Source organism: Netta rufina (assembly GCF_964035555.1).
Source record: "Netta rufina genome assembly, chromosome: 2".
In the NCBI taxonomy this organism is placed as follows: Eukaryota; Metazoa; Chordata; class Aves; order Anseriformes; family Anatidae; genus Netta; species Netta rufina.
In genome coordinates, this window is record NC_140124.1 from 133,356,629 (window position 1) to 133,373,936 (window position 17,308).

Consider the following 17,308-nt stretch of genomic DNA (forward strand, 5'->3'; position numbering starts at 1 on the left):
GGCAGGGAACTGTGAAAGGCTGAGAAGTCTTCGGCTTAGTGCAAGCACTGCTCTGCAACAACTAAAACATCAGTATGTTATCAGTATTATCCTCATCTTAAATCTCAAGCACAGCATGATGCCAGCTACTAGGAAGTAAATTAACTCTATCACAGATGAAAGCAGGACACCTGACTACCTAATCAAACCATTGCAGTGCAACTATTAAAATTCCCATCTTTAATATTCCAAGCTTTTAGTGAAGTTACTGATCAAAAATATGAAAGATATATCCACCTAAAATCAGATCTGGAGGTTCAGCCAAACCTAGTTAGCATATTTAGATAGAATGAAGAGATGATGTTCCTTGCCCATAAGACACAAGATGTTATGCATCTCCTAGCTCAAGTTGACTCCCCAGCCCAAATGAACAAGAACTCTGAAGTGATTTGTACCCAAAGCAAGGGCTGGGCTTCCACTCCTAATGCAAAAAAACAAACAAACAAACAAAAAAAACTGACATTGTACCAATCTAGTTCCTTAAATAGTCACTATTAGTCCTTAATAAAGTCACTAGAGTATTTACTACCATCTTCTAAGCAAAAATCTAACTAGAAAAATCCTATATAGAAGAGAAGCCCAAAACTGAAGACCTACACCCTTTGACAGCTACAAAGACATGGTGAATCTAGAGTGGCAGACTCCATTTTTAATGACCAGGATGAAATTTCCTAGGACCAAATTATCTCCTATTAGAAACCAAAAGCTAAGTCCAGGCCCCTGTTCTTCCAAAATCAATAAATGGCACATAGAGGTTTCAGTACTACATCTCATTATCAGCAATAAAATGCAAAGGTAATGCATACTGTCAGACACAGCAAAAGATGAGTATTTTACCAGAATACTGGCTATATTTAGAAAACATTTTCATTTATACATGTCTGTGTCCTTTGGTTGACAGTAAAAGCTCAGACTGAACCTGAACTCCACTCCACAGAACATGAGGCTGACTACAAATCAGTCTTCAAGGTTGCCGCATGCTTTCTGTCCCGTTTGACTTTTCGTGGATTTGGAAAATCTTGGTGCCTCTGTCAGGCTCTGCTAAACTTTCCCAGAGAAAGTACCATTTCACATAGGCAGTCTTATATATCTAGAAGGAAAAGGAGCAATTTCGTATCTTATTCATTTTATTTATTCAGTTCATGGTCAGATGAACAATCACCACTCAGTCCTTCCTATAGGAAATCTCTGCTTTCCAATCAATTTTTATTGCTGGTTCTCAGTAGATACTTTGCATTAGAAGCAGCTACAGATCTGGAGCCTGAAATAAACTGCTCAGCTCGTTTCCAAGGAAACTCCTGACAAAGATGACATGTCAGTCTTCAAGGAAAAGCTAAACAGCAGATCAGAATGTCTGAAAAATATTAAAATGTAATACATAAGCGTTCCTTATTCCAGACATAAAACCCCAAATTAAAACAAAAAAAAGTCTCTATACTTTTTTGGCATACACATAACTAAATTTGATAAAACCAAATTGTGTGAAATTACTTGACTCACATCCTTAAATCTAGTACAAAATCATACACCAAAAGAGCTTTGTACATGAAATAGATTCGACTCTTCACATTGTCTTGTGGAGTTTTGTTTGTTTTTAACTCACCATGAGTCTTGGAAATCATATACAGTGATGAATAAACACTTCAGGTGTTGTTCACAAACATTCCCAACCTGTTCAGCCTTAAGTCAGAAAAATCTCCCACAGAGAGCAATTCAAGTTCAGCTTAACTACAGACCCTTAGTTTTAAATCATGATCAACCAAATTGTCCCTGTTTCTTCAAATTATTTCCAGGTGTAGATATTTTTGAACCAACAGATTAGCAGATAACAGACTCCTACAAGGCAATTAGAGTGTAATTGCTGTGTACTACATTGACCTCTGTGGTTTGAAAAGGTTGTCAGTACAGCAAGTACAGCTTTCCTAAAATGAACTTTTTTCTAGTCTTCCAGTCCTGTACTATCTGAAAAATGAAAATATTGAGTCATCTGCAGGACAAAACATTCCAGTCTTCCAGCAATTTCAAAACGCTTTGAAACCAGGCTTTCTTTGCTATTCTGGGGTCAGATCCTTCCAGCCTAACCAAACTAAGCAGCAGCTGACTGTTTTGGTAGTCTTATTCAAGCAAGTGTGAATGTTCCCAGATCTTGATGTGGTACAATGAGTAGGAGGGGAGAAAAATCCAAATTTCAGACTTTTTTGCTGAGATAAAGACTTACAGGCCAGTATATCAGGTGGGAGAACAGGAAACCCTCGTTGGTATATGAATGGCTAGTGCTCTGCCGCTTGAAGGGAAGGTGCTAAGCTAAAAATGCAGGCAGAAAATGCAGATGTAGAAAGGAACACCTTCTAGCAGGGAAAATACTTTTTTTTTTTTCTTGTAATTGCAAACTTTACATTAGTATACAACATACTTTAAATACAAAAGACATCTTACGAGAGTATGCCTGATAGCTATAGCCCTTCTGTTTTGGTGCTGATCCCTTGTGTTTTATCGTTATTTGAGGAAGGGTAATGCGCCTGTGGACTTTTAGAGGAACTTGTGCTATTTAATATTTCATTATTTCTCTCCTCAGGATGGAGAGTGTGTGCAAGTTGCTTTTCCAGGAGTGGTGAGGACATTTTTCTCATCACTTATTTTTCTTGTACCTGCCAGGTTGATATTTTCCTGATCAAAGTACAAGCTGGGATAGTTCTGTGTTTCCTGTTTGTTCTTCATCTTATATACAGGAAATATTAAAATTTAAAGACTCGACAAACATTTACAGAGGCACTGGAAGGCTTCTTTCTTTTTCTTTTTTTTTTTTTCTTCTGACATCTTTTATAACAAGACACGGAAGTATAGTCAATTAAAATATTTGATCTTAACATTTCCATTAACCAAATAAACATAACACTTTTGGCAAGCTGCATTTTTATTCCAGTCACATAAAAATATTATGAAGAGAAACACTGTAACTGACAGCATACAATCAGTCACTGAGTAAAGAGGTACGTAGATGAAAATAGAGCAGGTATTTCTAGGTGCTTGACATGTTGTTTCAATTGACTTCAATGGGCAACTTGTGAATACTGAAAATCAGAAACTAACAGATGAAAGCATCTTTCTTCTGTAAGTTATCATACCATAAAAGTGCTGCTATTTGTCAGCTACTCAGTAAGAACAAGTTTTGTTCTATCATTTGTATTCCCTGTAGTCTATAGTTTATGGCAAATGCATCCTGCTGATGGTAGTGAACTAATCTAGGCTCAGTGAACATGCAAAAGCTCATTTAATCACAAAAAATATCATTTTCATATGAAATGAAGTTGACAATGTAGAGATATTTGGGGGTTAAACAGAGGCATCTAGTGATATTTAGAAAACCTGGGTTCTTCAGTATGTCCAAGATGTCTCCACGAGCCTGGCAAATAGGACACAGGACCTCCAGGAGAACTTCCAGGAGACCCAGGTGAAGCATGAAGCCCTCTCTGGGCACGAGACTCCATTTTATGTACCTGAATAGCTCTGAGGTTACTGAAGCATTTTTCCCAGGGGAGATGTCACACAGAGGAAGACATGGTGACAGCTTACCCTGGTCCAACAGTTCCTGTAACAAGAAGTCAAAACACCCATCCTAGGTTCTTTTTTATTTCTTTTTTTTTTTTTTCTTTTTTATTACTAGCTTTAGCACACTTCCCTGTCCTCCTGCCTCCATCCTTCCTTTTTGACAAGAAGTCATTCTCCAGCCAGGCCTGGTCCCCACGTGTTCCCATGTGTCCCCATCACCATCACTAACACCCATGCAGTGAGGTCTTGAGAGAGAAGCAGGGGCCATTTCAGAAAATTTCATACATCTGTGCTGCTGGAAGTCTAACCACAGGTGTCAGGTGGCCAAGTGACTGTGCTGGGGGATTTCAGGATGGGACATGCTTCCTTCTCCGTGATTTCCATGGCTGTTGGCTTGAGCCTCTCCTAACCTATTACTCTACCATGGACATGACAATGGCCCTGACATACAGGGTACCAACTCTTATCATACTGGAGTAACAATTAAAATTCAGACTTTTTGCATCAGCCTGTTGGTGAAACAGTAGAAATTGGGAATTGTGAGAGCAACTGACCCCGGCAGAGATGCTTCCTTGGGAGAACAGCCCTAAGTGGCCATGTGCTTTTTCCTTTTTCCCCACAAATGCAGTCTGTACCACTCATGGAGCTGTCTCCAAAGTGACTTAAGACCACTAGACCTGTTGTAAGAGTGATCTGACCTTCAGCAATATAAAGCTTCATACCTAAGCTGTTTCTTATATTATATTGAGTATACATATTAGATCAGATATTTTAATCCCAAGAGCAAATTATGGAATAGCTCCTATATTTTTAAAAAATGTAAAGTACAACTGGCTTACATAGTTAACAGTGCTTATAAAATGAAACTTTCATCCAGTGGGTAAGAGTGGAGCTTGACCCTGTATAACTTTCTGAAATGCAAATCCAATAAAGCCAGCATGTTTTAATTGGAGCCTATTCTGTTCTAGGCCCAAGGCTGATCATTTCCATGCAGTCCATAAAAAGTGAGATAAGAAGAGAATATTACTTTAGGCACTGCTGCCTCATCAACATAACACATATTCAGTCAGATTCTAAAATAGTTTTAATGCGGGGTAAAAAGTATTTAAATAATGTGGAACACCCCCACACACACATTGTAGATGGCACTTGCCGTCTATATGAACTGTAACACAATAGCAACCTCCTGGACAGACTTGTCAGCACAATAGGACTTTTTTAAAACAAATATTGGAGAAGTCCCCCTTAATCTTTACCTCTTTGTCTTCTTTTCATCATCCTTATTTCATTGTTTTCATTCCATGTCTTATACCTCTTTTCTTCTTCAAAAGTACAGCAAGAAGTTTCCTCCACAGATGAAAGCCAGAAAGTCCTTTGGCCAGAATAAGTACTAAGTACTTATAAGTACAGAATAAATACTAAGTACTTTTTCAAAACTGAATCAAGAAAGAAATGACCTCTGGGTGCACTGTTCTCTTTTAAATACAGTTCTGCAGGTTTTCTTTTGGAGACAAAAGCACTGCAAACTTACATTGAAAGGAAGGGCAGCCAAACATACAAAATGAGGGATGGGATGCTGCAAAATTTCTCCTTTTCAAACTGCAGTCTTTTCTTTGGAGGAACTTTTCTTCCTCCTTTGAAACTATTCTGTGAGGGAGACCAAATGATCTGTCTCTGATAGCTGGGGACCAGCCTCAGTGAGCTAGCAAGCAGCTCTTAAGCAGCAATAAAAATGACTGCTTCATACCGAGCATTTAAATGTGTAAAACATTTCTTAAAAAAGATGGAAATGAAAGATGATTTCTATTTTCTAGAGCAATCAAGTTCTGAAATAGTCTGTCAATCACTTGGGACAAAAAGAAAAACAAAACAAAACAAAACAACCAACAAAACCAAAACCACCACCATTAAAAGAAAACCAAAACACACTGCTTTTTACATGTTGCTTATAATAACGTAGGAAAGGAAGTGTGTTTTATGCAAGAATAAGATGCTGCATTCATTGACTGACATAGCAAGTCTAATTCTTTGCTTCTATGAAATCATTTATTTTTCTGCTTTGCTCAAAAAAAAGTCTAAGGAAATCAATGCAGCCTTGTTATTATTGGAAAACTTCTTGAATAGTCTAAAAATAAGAACCAGTCAAAGTAAGAGAGAAGATTATAGGAGCTGAAACAGTAATACAGGGACATGCAATTTAGTTACCAATGGTGCATTTATAGTAATTATGTAAATCACTGCTCTTTTGTAGGTTGATACCTATTATAAACCAGAATACCTTGATTTTTTTAATTGCATATTTGAGTAATAGTAACAGTAGCTATTATGTAAATTATAATCCCAAACAAAATAACTGTGAAGAAAAAAAATAGATAAGCAAATGTCAACAATAGAACTCCATGTCTAACATTCTGTTTGAGTGAAAATGAAGTTTCAAATTGTTGGGTTTTTTTTGTTGTTTTGTTTTGTCAAAATCTGTGTTAAATCAGCTGGCACCAGTTTTTGCCCATGACTAGAATTTATTATCAGATTTTATAGAATCATAGTCTTGGTCTCATTGAAATTGCACTTTTTGCAAACGCACCTTCTTCAGAATCAGTGTAAACTGTATTACATCCCTGCTACCTGAGAATAATATCAGGTAGGTATTAGTTTATCCTGCTTATTCATGCTTATTCTGCTTTGAATCCAGTTCATTTGTCCCTTACATTCATCAATATATTTTTTCAGGTCAGTTTCAGTCTAAAATACCATAGCCATCTAGTATTTTGATGTTTTAAAGTGGACAAAACAACCAGATTCCATTGGAAGTGAAAAGCAGAGCAAAAAGGAGCACCCTGTAGTATTCCTTATAAAGAAAGATAAATCTTTTCGTGATGAAGATTACATAAGAGACTGAAGGTAGACAAGTGAAGTTCAAGACAGAGGGAGCAGCTGTGGAAATAAGGCAGTATGCAGTGACTATTTTTAATAGTGTAAGGCAACTGATAAAAATACATTACCGCAACCTAATGCGTTTCTTAACTGCTCACAGTTAATTCTTCTTGTATATTTGATTGCTTCAGGCTATCTTTTAATTACAGTTAACCCTATTACACTAGTTTAACTGGCCATATATTGTAGGTCCTTCCGCTACAGTGACAAGGGGTTTTGATTCTTGTAATTATTTAGAAGGTGTTTTGAATCTCATAATTATCTAGCAGGGGTAAGACATCAATTAAAAGATCATAGACAAAGGAGAGAGTTTCAGGAAGAATTAACCCTTTCTAAATATCACGTTAGAAAACCTCACAAAATATTTATTATCTAATACTACGTCAGGGAATGAATGTTGAAAGATTTTCTGTAAATTCATGGTTTTCACAGAGAAGACAAAGGGAAAGTCAGACAGGAAGCAAGTGAAAGATGTGGCTGCCTACTCATTAGCCTTTATGTGACCTGCACTGCCAGTGGCCAACCTCAAGAATACAAAGTTGAATTGAGGAGGAACATCCTACCCTTCTGGACAGAAGTTGGCCTTGTTACAGGGAAAAAAAAAGGGGGGTGTTAATTCTTTGGCCAAAAGAAGAACAAAAGAAGATAATTTTAGTAAAAATAAATAAATAAAATAAAAAACAGTTCCTTTTTCATTCTAGGGAAAAAAAAAAAAAAAAGGATCTGAAACCCTTACATACTGCCCATGCAAAGAAATTTCTCTATTTCTCACAGGCGCATCATTCAGCTGTAGTATCAGACCAAGCATATCCCCTTTAAAATATTAACAGTGTTCATAGTTACATCTACATAAGGAGAGAGGATTCTAAAGAAAGCTTTGTTATATTGAATAAACATTAAGTTCTAAAGACTAGACTTTCTTGTCTGAACCCTGAAGAATTGTCAAAAGTTTTGAACAAAAGAAAATTGAAAAGAGTGGAGTAAAGCTGATGCCTTTGATGCAAGTTAAAATTTTGATGGGAATTTTTCAACAATCCTTTTAAACTGAACAAAGATAGAAAATGGTAACAACAATATATCAGAGTAATAAATTAACTTGTCACTAAGCTCCTGCTGCATCTATCTTTTAGGAATTGTTCCCCTTTGCAGGCACAGTTGGTTCTCATATTCTCCTTCCAGCTAATATAGCTATAAAACTGATTAAATGCAGTCTACAAAGAACCATCCACAAATCTTTTCTTTTGACCATGGATGTCATGACCTAAATTCTATGGGTTGATTTCTTTGCATTCCCTAATTTTTTGTGATACAGTCTTGCCAGGGGTTAGAATTGGAGTCTGGATCCTTTTTGCATAAATATATATGCTCGACTGTTTATCAGCTGTTTGTTGTAAACTTACCTGAGGAGAGGGATGCTGGTGACAGTACTAAATATATATGTATGCTAAATATATCATCCGAATAGTGATATATCTGCTAGGAGGCAGAGAGGATCCTATGACTGAACAGCTATTTTTATCTAGGGACATTATTAAATGAAATTTTAGAATTTCATTGCACACTATTTTCTATCTATAAAATTTAATATAATGATTGCTATTGTGAGTCAAGTCAAACGCAGATTAACTCAAAAAGCTTCAAGCAATGAATTCTAAGAACTTGTGCAGGCATATTCCAGAGATTCACCCCTTTCCTCTCTTTCTAGGTCCTTATCAGTGTAATGAAAACTCTTGGGAACTCTTTTGATCTTTTTTTGATCTTTGATAGTTACTGGGTCAGAAGGAGACAATGTTCAGATTTTCCTGATAGTAGAGATATGCTAATAGTCTTAAAAATATATATATTAAGTAAATTAATAACCATGTCTTTAAGCGTGAAAGTGTGAAAGTGCATAGAAATAACTTCATAACAGGAAGAAAAAAAATCTAGCCATTTTCCTGTCAATATCTATCAAAACCCCCAACAGCTTTGACACTTTTATTCTTACGACTTTCTCCCAGTAGCAGTATTACAGATATTTCTGCTACCTGATGATATGAAACACAGCAAAAGCACAGCTACGTTTCTTTAAGCTACCTGGTGGTCTTAGTAGGATTTAAATAAGAGTTACTTCTTATTCATCCGTGAATTTTGTACATATTATTGTTGTAAGATGTAACAAGATACTATTGTATTACCCTTTCAATAATCCCAGTAAAGGAGAGTGTTAGACAGTGCTGGTGGATACTTTTTATAAAACCATAGAATCATTAGGGTTGGCAAAGACTTACGATCCGGTCCGACCACCACCCCACTACCAATGTCACCAGACCATGTCCCTAAGCACCATGTCCAACCTTTCCTTGAACACCCCCAGGGATGGTGACTCCACTGGGCAACCTGTCCCAGTGCCTGACTGCTCTTTCTGAGAAGAAATGTCTCCTCATTTCCAACCTAAACCTCCCCTGGTGCAACTTAAGGCCGTTCATATGTCATTGGTCTTACATCAGCATTGTAAGTTGTTATGTCTCTAGACAGAATTTAAACATGCAATTTATTTGAAATATAATACCTTAATAAACTTGTAACATTTGTGCCACATTTTAAAATTGAATTTGAATCTACCTAATAGTTTGAGATATTATGCATTCACTCACTCTTATAAGGAGGATACTGTGAAAGTTGCATTTGTGTGCAGTCATAAGACAACACAATGAAATGAAAAGGGCATGAATTGTTCTTCATTTCAGCACAGCTACTCTGATTACTTTTATATCCTCATTTTAAAATCATAACCTGGGGCACTATCCCATTAATGTAGGCTTTAAACATACAGGGCAGGTCTGCTGCCCTTCTATGACCAGTGACAATTTAAATAGATTATTCTTTACTGATTTTGACTCAATGATAAGAACTTTTCAGTTGCTTGAAGGTGTTTTCTGTAAAGACATGTAAGCAATTTTTTATTAAATTATTTTGATATGACACATAAAATAGGAAATAGAAAATTGCAGCCATATGACGGTAATAAATGCTATAAGTAGTGCTACAAATAAGGTACAAAAATGTAAAATGGTGTTATATGACATAAACTAATATATAGTAAAACAGAAATATAGGAAGGAGAGGCCAAGGGAACTAAATTTGTTCAGACTGGACAAGAGGCTGAGGGAAGACATAATTCTTCTACCTGAAGGAGTGCTGTGGAAAAGGCAGCACAATTGTTTGGGGGTGCATAGCAAAAGAACAAGAGGCAACAGCTACAGCTTGCAGAAAGGAAAAGTCTGACTAGATGTATGGAAAATAATTTTCACAGTGAGGATGGCACAACACCAGACCAGGCTGCCCAGAGAGACAGCAAAATCTCCATCCACAGAGATGTTCAGAGCTCAGCTGGACAGCCCAGAGCAGCCTAGCTTAGAAGTTGGCCCTGCTCTGAACAGAGGCTGGGCTACATGACTGCCAGATGGCCTTTACAAGTAAGCTTGTGGGGATTTTGCCTCTGATCCCACCCATTCTAAATGAGTTAAGTTTTCTCTTTCTTCTAGACATGTTTAGTTGGCTTGCCCCAAGTAAATGAAGACAGGCATCCCTCTCCTTCCCCATCTCAGCTTTCTGCTTTTCTGATAAATGGGTCAGTGCTGCACCAGGTCTATCAAGAGGTTGGGGGCTGGAACCAGGGCTTAAGAGGATCCAGAGAGTCACTTAATCTGTAGCATCTCTGAGATGTAAACTCCCTCAGGAGACTCCTACTCCACCTTTGTACAAGGAGAACCTTTTCTGCACCTTTTAAGGTAGCTGTAAGCCAATTTTAAAGAACACAGTGACCTTTTCCACAGGGAAATCATTCATTTTATGTATTTTCACTAGCATTAATAGAAACTCATATCTTAGCTGCTCACAAAGGTCACAGTTGTCTCTTGATGAAGGCGATATGGAAAATTGCCCTCATTCATTCACAATCAGTAAAACCGACAACCAGAGCGATATGTTAACACAGACTTGTTTCATTTGGACTGCCCAAACTGTTGTGCAGTATAATGTGTATGCTAATGAACTGTAATTTACAGTTAATGACATTCAGGAAACGGGCCATTTTTCTAGTTTATGTACAGAGACCATCAGTGTGTCCCATTATTAATTGGCAGTGCAGTAGGCTAACAATACAAATGCTCTGCTTGCCAGCTAAGCTGATTCTAACATAATATACACTTAATAAATTGGTACACACTTTTCTTAATTCAAAATTAACATTTTCTTTCATCTGGTGAAATGTTGTAAGAGTGCCCATTTAGCAAAATGGAAATTAAGGCCTTTTTCTATAGGAAAGAGAATGGTGAAATGACAAAGCATGGTTGGTAATTCCTCATTGCTAAGAATTGCAGTTGAGATGTAATTGGAATTGTAACTGAAAGTCTTTTTCCCTCCATGGCTTGAATTATGATAATGTTAATGATTTATATATGCAAAGTACTTCCTTGCATAATCTTTTTTACAAAAGAATTTTACAAGGACCATTAGGAGTAGTTAGCTGTCAGTGGGTAGGAGTTTGGACACCAGCAAGCTGGTTAAATCTTAAAATCCCACTTACATGGGAGCCACATCAAATCCATGTAGAAGGGATGTTGCCTGTTGAACTCTTTGATTGGGGTATACAGAGACACCCCATTTAAAGCAATGGAAATATTCCCACTGGTTTCAGTCTATGAATTAACCATGTTTGTAAATATGATGGAAAGTTAAATGGAAATTTAAATGATATCTGTAGAAATTATTTTTATTTTTTTTTAATTCTCTTAGTAATTAAAGAAAAATATTGAATAGCCATTTGCCCAACTGGCAAGATGTGTTGGAAACACCAATATTTTCATAAAATATAAATATAAGGAAAAAGTCTTTGATAATTCTAGACTCCCACAGTTGATGTTAGCATCCTGCCTAACCTTTCTTTTCATAAAGACTCTATGTACCTGAAAAGGTAGCCCTAAATCATTTTCAGAAATCACAAGGACTTTTTCCACAGGGAAGCCTGTAAAGATGCAACTAAAGGACAACAGAACCAGAACAAAAAGGGCTAACTCCTGGTGTATGCATAAACCTGAAGTCAGTCTTATTAAAAATCCATTAAGAGCTTTCACATGCAGGAAAGCATTTCTGAAGGAGTTAGGAAGCAGCCAACTTCAGACAAGTGTTGGCAAGTATTACATAGTTTATATCATCCCCCATCAGCAAGGGCCTGCCTGAGCAGTTTGCAAAATGATGTGAATTTAAGCTGTAATTCAGCATGCTGGTATCTTACTTCCCATGACTACAAGCAGGAAGCTATAAAGAAGTATCTGTAGGGATTACTTTTTGGATACACAAAATTTTAAGACACACTGATTATCCTCCTCTCCTTGTGATATTGCTTTATATTTAAAAATTTATAAGAAACGGTCAGTTCTATCATATTTTGTTCATTTCCAAGCACTGGTGAAAACTGAGAAAAGAAACTTACCAGGGATCTCAGCTGCAGGATGTTACTTAGCTGCTCATACTACACAGATTCACACACATTGTTCTTATATGGCACAGAGCAACAGAACTGTTGGAAATTGAATGATCTCTGTCAGGTGCAACAGAGTTTGGAATCAGTTGCAATGGAGGGGTCAGAAAATTTAGCCAAAGGAAAAAAAAATAGCTTTCCTGTTGCATAATAAGATGCGCTACTCATAAAGGTTGCCAAAATGTTCTTTACAGGACTGTTATAAGTCTCAGGTATTTGTGCAAAAGGTAGACAGATAATCTGTCACGAGTACCTCTCTTTTAAAAATTTATAAATAAGAAGTTTTTTGGTTGTAGAGTGAGTGCCTCACACCTGATTCATTTGAAGGCAGAAAAAATAAATATAGATGAGTATGAAGGTCCTGGTCACATAAGTAACTCTGATGGTTCATGGGTGGCTCAACATGTAAGTTTTCTGTAGCAGTCTTGCAGCAAGAACCAGCTTAATAGCCTATATTGTGAATAGAGAGAAGGTGCTTTTGAAGCAATTATCATACAATCTTTTGCTTTACATTTAAATTTCAAAACATCCCATATTTGTGTTCTGATTACAAACATGTACATGTGAAAATCAAACAAATTCAAAGAGAAGTCTAAAAGTCAGAAAAACGTTTCAGCTGTAATTCACATTGGGAAGACAAGGGGAGAGCTTAAAATCTGATTCCTTGTGTGATGGAGAGAGCAGCTCTATGAATTTTTCAAAGACATTTTTCTGTTTTAAGCCTGTGTTCAAACATGGAGCTGATTTTGTTGCAGATCTTGATGGGATCAAGTGGAACTTTCAAATCAGGGCATGTCTTACACTGGCTCAGAGCAAGACAAATGCTAGATTCATTAATAAGTTTAAAGAAAAGCCCAGATGGGCATCATTGTGCTGAATGTTCTACTGCCTGTAAGCAGTAGGGAGGAAAAACTGGAAGAATGGGGGGAAAAAAAAAAAAGAAAAAAAAAGGAAAAAAAAAAAAAAAAAAAAGAAAGGAAATTGTGAATGAAATCATGGATACAAGGAACCTGGGGAAAGATGTGCAAGGGCTTTAAGTCACAGACTGGTCTGAACTTCTTAGTTCCGCCAGAAATAAAATATCTCTATCAAAGAATAAGTACAAGGGCAAAACCTCTATCTAATTATATAAGCAAAATAGGCACAAATATTTTTGAACACATTAAATATACTGAAAATGTAGTTGTACAAAGAAACATTACAGACTGATAAATATAGGTACAATAATAAGCAAGTTTCAACTGAAAGAACACTTAGACACATTTCATATAATTATGAAATAAGTAGATATACAGTTTCAAAAATAATTAAGCAAATTACAGGAACAAAAGTCTGTCAAGGACTGCAACATTCAAAAGACACCATTTCTGGCACTGGCAGTCCTTGAGCCAAACTGCTGGTGCTTTTCAAGGCAGCATCCCTCAACACGTGTCCTGCTCAAAGCCTCATCCCGTAATCAATGGGAGAGAGACAGGCCACTTGACTAGAGAAATGGCTTTTTACAAGAGTTGATGTGAATAAAAATTTTAAATTCACTTCTATAGCTGTCAATCGTATCTTGTTTTTTCCATACTTAAGAAGTAATGTGGTATTGCAATCAACTGGAGTTAGGAAATGTGCAGAAAAGGTAGATTTTTTTTTAGTAGAAACGATGTTGTGGAAGTGTGTGCCTGTTGCGAGGACATTTGTTATCGATGGAAGGAAGACACAGACGCTCAATATGAGTGATCAGTGAACTTCGATTTATTGGATAGCTCAGTCGTCTTTTATCTAATTCAATATAATTAGCTCGTACATATTGCAAAAGCTAAGCTCATGATTGGTTAGTGCATTTCTCTATTTTATCAGCTAGTTTCTCACTCCCATCAACCGAAATAACACAGTTAGTACTTTCCCAAACCTCCAACAGATATCGTGTCCTTGTGCCTGATTAGCTTCCAGACGTTACGTACTTTCTCAGACTCATATGAGCTGCGTTCGATACTTTTTTAGCTCGCGACCTCCTAGTTGCTCAACATTCACATGACTTACTTCACTTAACCATTCCTCCACATGTACCTGGGCCTCTCTGAGCTTGGGTGGATTCAGCATCCATACCTGAAAATTCAGAGGTCCTTTCATCCATAAGCATACAGGTTGCCTGTGCAGTTTGCATGTATAAGCACCAAAACATCCAGCTGCCTCCTTTCTGAACTAAACCTGAATCTTTCCTCTCATATTTCTAACATAGTAGGCAGATCCTTACCTTTTCTTTTCTTTTTTTTTTTTTTTCTTTTTTTTTAATTCAATTTTTAGGACTATCAAGAAGCTTCTAATTTGGAGCAGTTTGTGACTCGCTTTCTTCTGAAGGAAACACTGAACCAGCTTCAGTCCCTCCAGACCTCCCTGGAGTGTGCCATGGAGACCACAGAGGAGCAGACTCGGCAGGAAAGGTCAGCAAACTGCAGTGAGGGGTGAGTGGGGTCACCACCAACCTCCGAGACCATTTAATGTTTCATCCAGCACCCTGATGTAGGGAATCACCAGAGAAACGAGGATATATTTTTTATTCCACAATGGAACTCATTGATAGTAATAGGAGTTTTCCTCATATTGAATACAGGCGGTTTCCGCTCTGATCCTATAGTGGGCTGCATGTAGGACTGAGAAACTGCTGAGTGAGATCATTTTGTTGCACCCTAGCCTCTGCTCCTTTGACTTCTTGTAAAATCCATTGACTATTTCATATCAAATGCAGAAACCAGAGCAATGCAAGGTGAAGAGCTCTGAAATTACCAACATCATTGACTGCCTCCTTGTTTGCTTCTTCCAGCTTTATGTTGTTTTGTGTTTTTTTCAATCCTGTTTGCACAACAGTCCCAACATTGAGAAACAGCCAGGGTCTTGCTGTAACACGGGGCCTACAGTATTGGTTTACACCTAAGTCTATAAATTCTCCATCACCTGCTCAATCTATATACAGGTTTAGCTGAATTTAATAGCATCACCTCATAGATGAGAATTTGTAAGATCAAGGACCACAACATTTTTGAAAAGGAACTTGGCTTCATGGATTTGTTTTCCTTGGTATGTTATTGTTTAAGATGATAGGGAAAGCAAAGTACAAACTGTTTTTTCATGGGCAAAGAAGAACTCAGTGCTTCGTATGTTTCATAACACATAGCTTTTTCTTGGAAATGACATTTTCTTGATTGCTTTGCTGTTGGATATGAGGTTTCTGAAGTACATGGACGACATGCTGGGTGGGGTTTTGTGCTGGCAGCTTGACCATAGGATCAAGCAGGTTTTGGAGGATGGGGGTGTACAGGGTATGCACAGTATAAGTACCCATCTATTCATGTGTACTTCTTTCTAGGCTCCCCACACACTTAGTAGGAGAGAAAGAAGTCTCTAATGGCCAGTTCAGAGCTAGAGCTTAACTCTAAACCATCCTGTGCAGTAATCACAGGCTTCTTCTCTGACTTGCCTTTTAGGGTAGCCCCTGTAGAAAAACTATCTAGAAAAAAGTGTGGGAAGTATCTTTGAAACTTGACCCATTAACTTGGGTGTATAGCATAAGGAGCTGTGATACTTTTGAGCCAAGTATATTCCCCATTTTCTGAGGTAGCAATAGAAAAGCCAGACAGAGTCAGAACTTTAACTACAGCTATTTTGGAGAAAATGGGGTTATTTTCTACTGCAGATGCCTGAGACCTTTTGTAAAATCATCTTTAATTATGCTTAACTTAACTGAGGGGCAAACTGTCTGACCCACTAAGGCACTCCTAAGCTAATTTAAGAGTCTTCACACTGGGGAACTGCCATAATTTGGCTTACAGTTAAGAGATTTTATCCTGTTCGTGTGCTGCAGCAAGTACCATCCTAAAATATCTCCTTAATATAGTTAAATCTTCTCAATTTAAAGTTCATCTCTCATGTTCAGCTCTTCTTATGATCCCAGTTCCTCTGCAGAGGTGAGAGAAAACTCTTATGAACCACAAGAAGACACTGGGAGACTGGCTCCTCAGACTGGGGAAGAACCACAGGCAGACCTCAAGTTTTCCTTCCCTAAAAGATAGGTTTAGGACAACATAACCTTCCCTTTTTTTTCCCATCTTTAATGCCTAGTGATCTAGTCTAGTCATTAAAGTCATTAAAAACAGAAATGATTATTTGTAGTGAAAATCTGGAAAAGAATTCAGTAGCCTCAGTAGCTCTGTGTCCTTTTTTAATTTAAAGGAGCAGATACAAGGACATTAAAACATACTTCTGAAAACACAAAGAGGAGACATGCTCTCCCACACACATTACTTATGAACTGTCCTGTGTTTCTGTGTAGACAAGGTCCAATAAAACCAGAGGTGCTCTCAGTTCAGTGGCCAGGAAAACGCTCAGCTCGAAGGCTGCAAAGGAACAACAGCCTATCGCCAAACAGCCCTCATTTTAACACAGGTAAGGCATATCACATTTTAAATATATACAAAACATATGCATAAACACACACACAGAGAAAAATATATGTTTATCTTCCTCTCAAAGCTTTAATGTAGATGTGCAAACTCATTCAGGTGCTTTACTGGCAGAAACCTTCAATTTAATACAGGAGATATTAGCTCAAACTGTAGGGAAAATAAATGTAGCCAAAGATATGAAGCGAAAAATATACATATATATGTAAATAGGGGCCAAATTGGGATATTGTTTTGGGGCTGGTGGTTGAGCCAGCGTTTCTTAGGTAATATTTATAGCCTGTAGATAAGAGTGAAACAGTGAGAACATAACTTATATGGAAGCAAATTCTCATGGGATGACTTACATCCCAGCTGAGGGGAACAAATGAGAAACAGAAAAGGAAAATACAAAATCTGAAGGAAAAGAAGTATTTCATTTATTAAATTGTTAAAGGTTATACAAAAAAAAAAAATCTGATACAGCATCTGTGGGATATACTTGAAAATAATCACAGACTCCCAGGGTGGCTGAGGCTGGCCACCCGGTGCCACCCATGCCGAAGCAGGGACACCCAGAGCAGGGTGCCCAGCACCACGTCCAGGCGGCTGCTGAAGGGCTCCAAGGAGGAGACCCCACAGCCTCTGGGCAGCCTGTGCCAGGGCTCCGTCACCCGCACAGCACAGAAGGGCTCCTGGTGCTCAGGGGGAGCCTCCTGGGGGCCAGGTTGTGCCCAAGGCCTCCTGTCCTGGCACTGGGCACCACTGCACACAGCCTGGCTCCATCCTCCCTGCACCCTCCCCTCAGGGATTTGCAGACAGTGATGAGATCCCC

General features: G+C 37.8%; 1 protein-coding gene across 1 annotated transcript in view; it reads left to right on the plus strand.

Annotated features, from left to right (window-relative positions):
• Positions 1-17,308, plus strand: part of NECAB1 (N-terminal EF-hand calcium binding protein 1) — a gene marked incomplete at both ends in the record, with an annotated part of 60,247 nt that overhangs the window by 33,188 nt on the left and 9,751 nt on the right. Inside the window, 2 exons of the mRNA XM_084281461.1 lie at positions 14,342-14,478; positions 16,365-16,477. Of these exons, the coding sequence (XP_084137587.1) occupies positions 14,342-14,478; positions 16,365-16,477 (250 nt within the window). The remainder of the gene's footprint in view (positions 1-14,341; positions 14,479-16,364; positions 16,478-17,308) is intronic.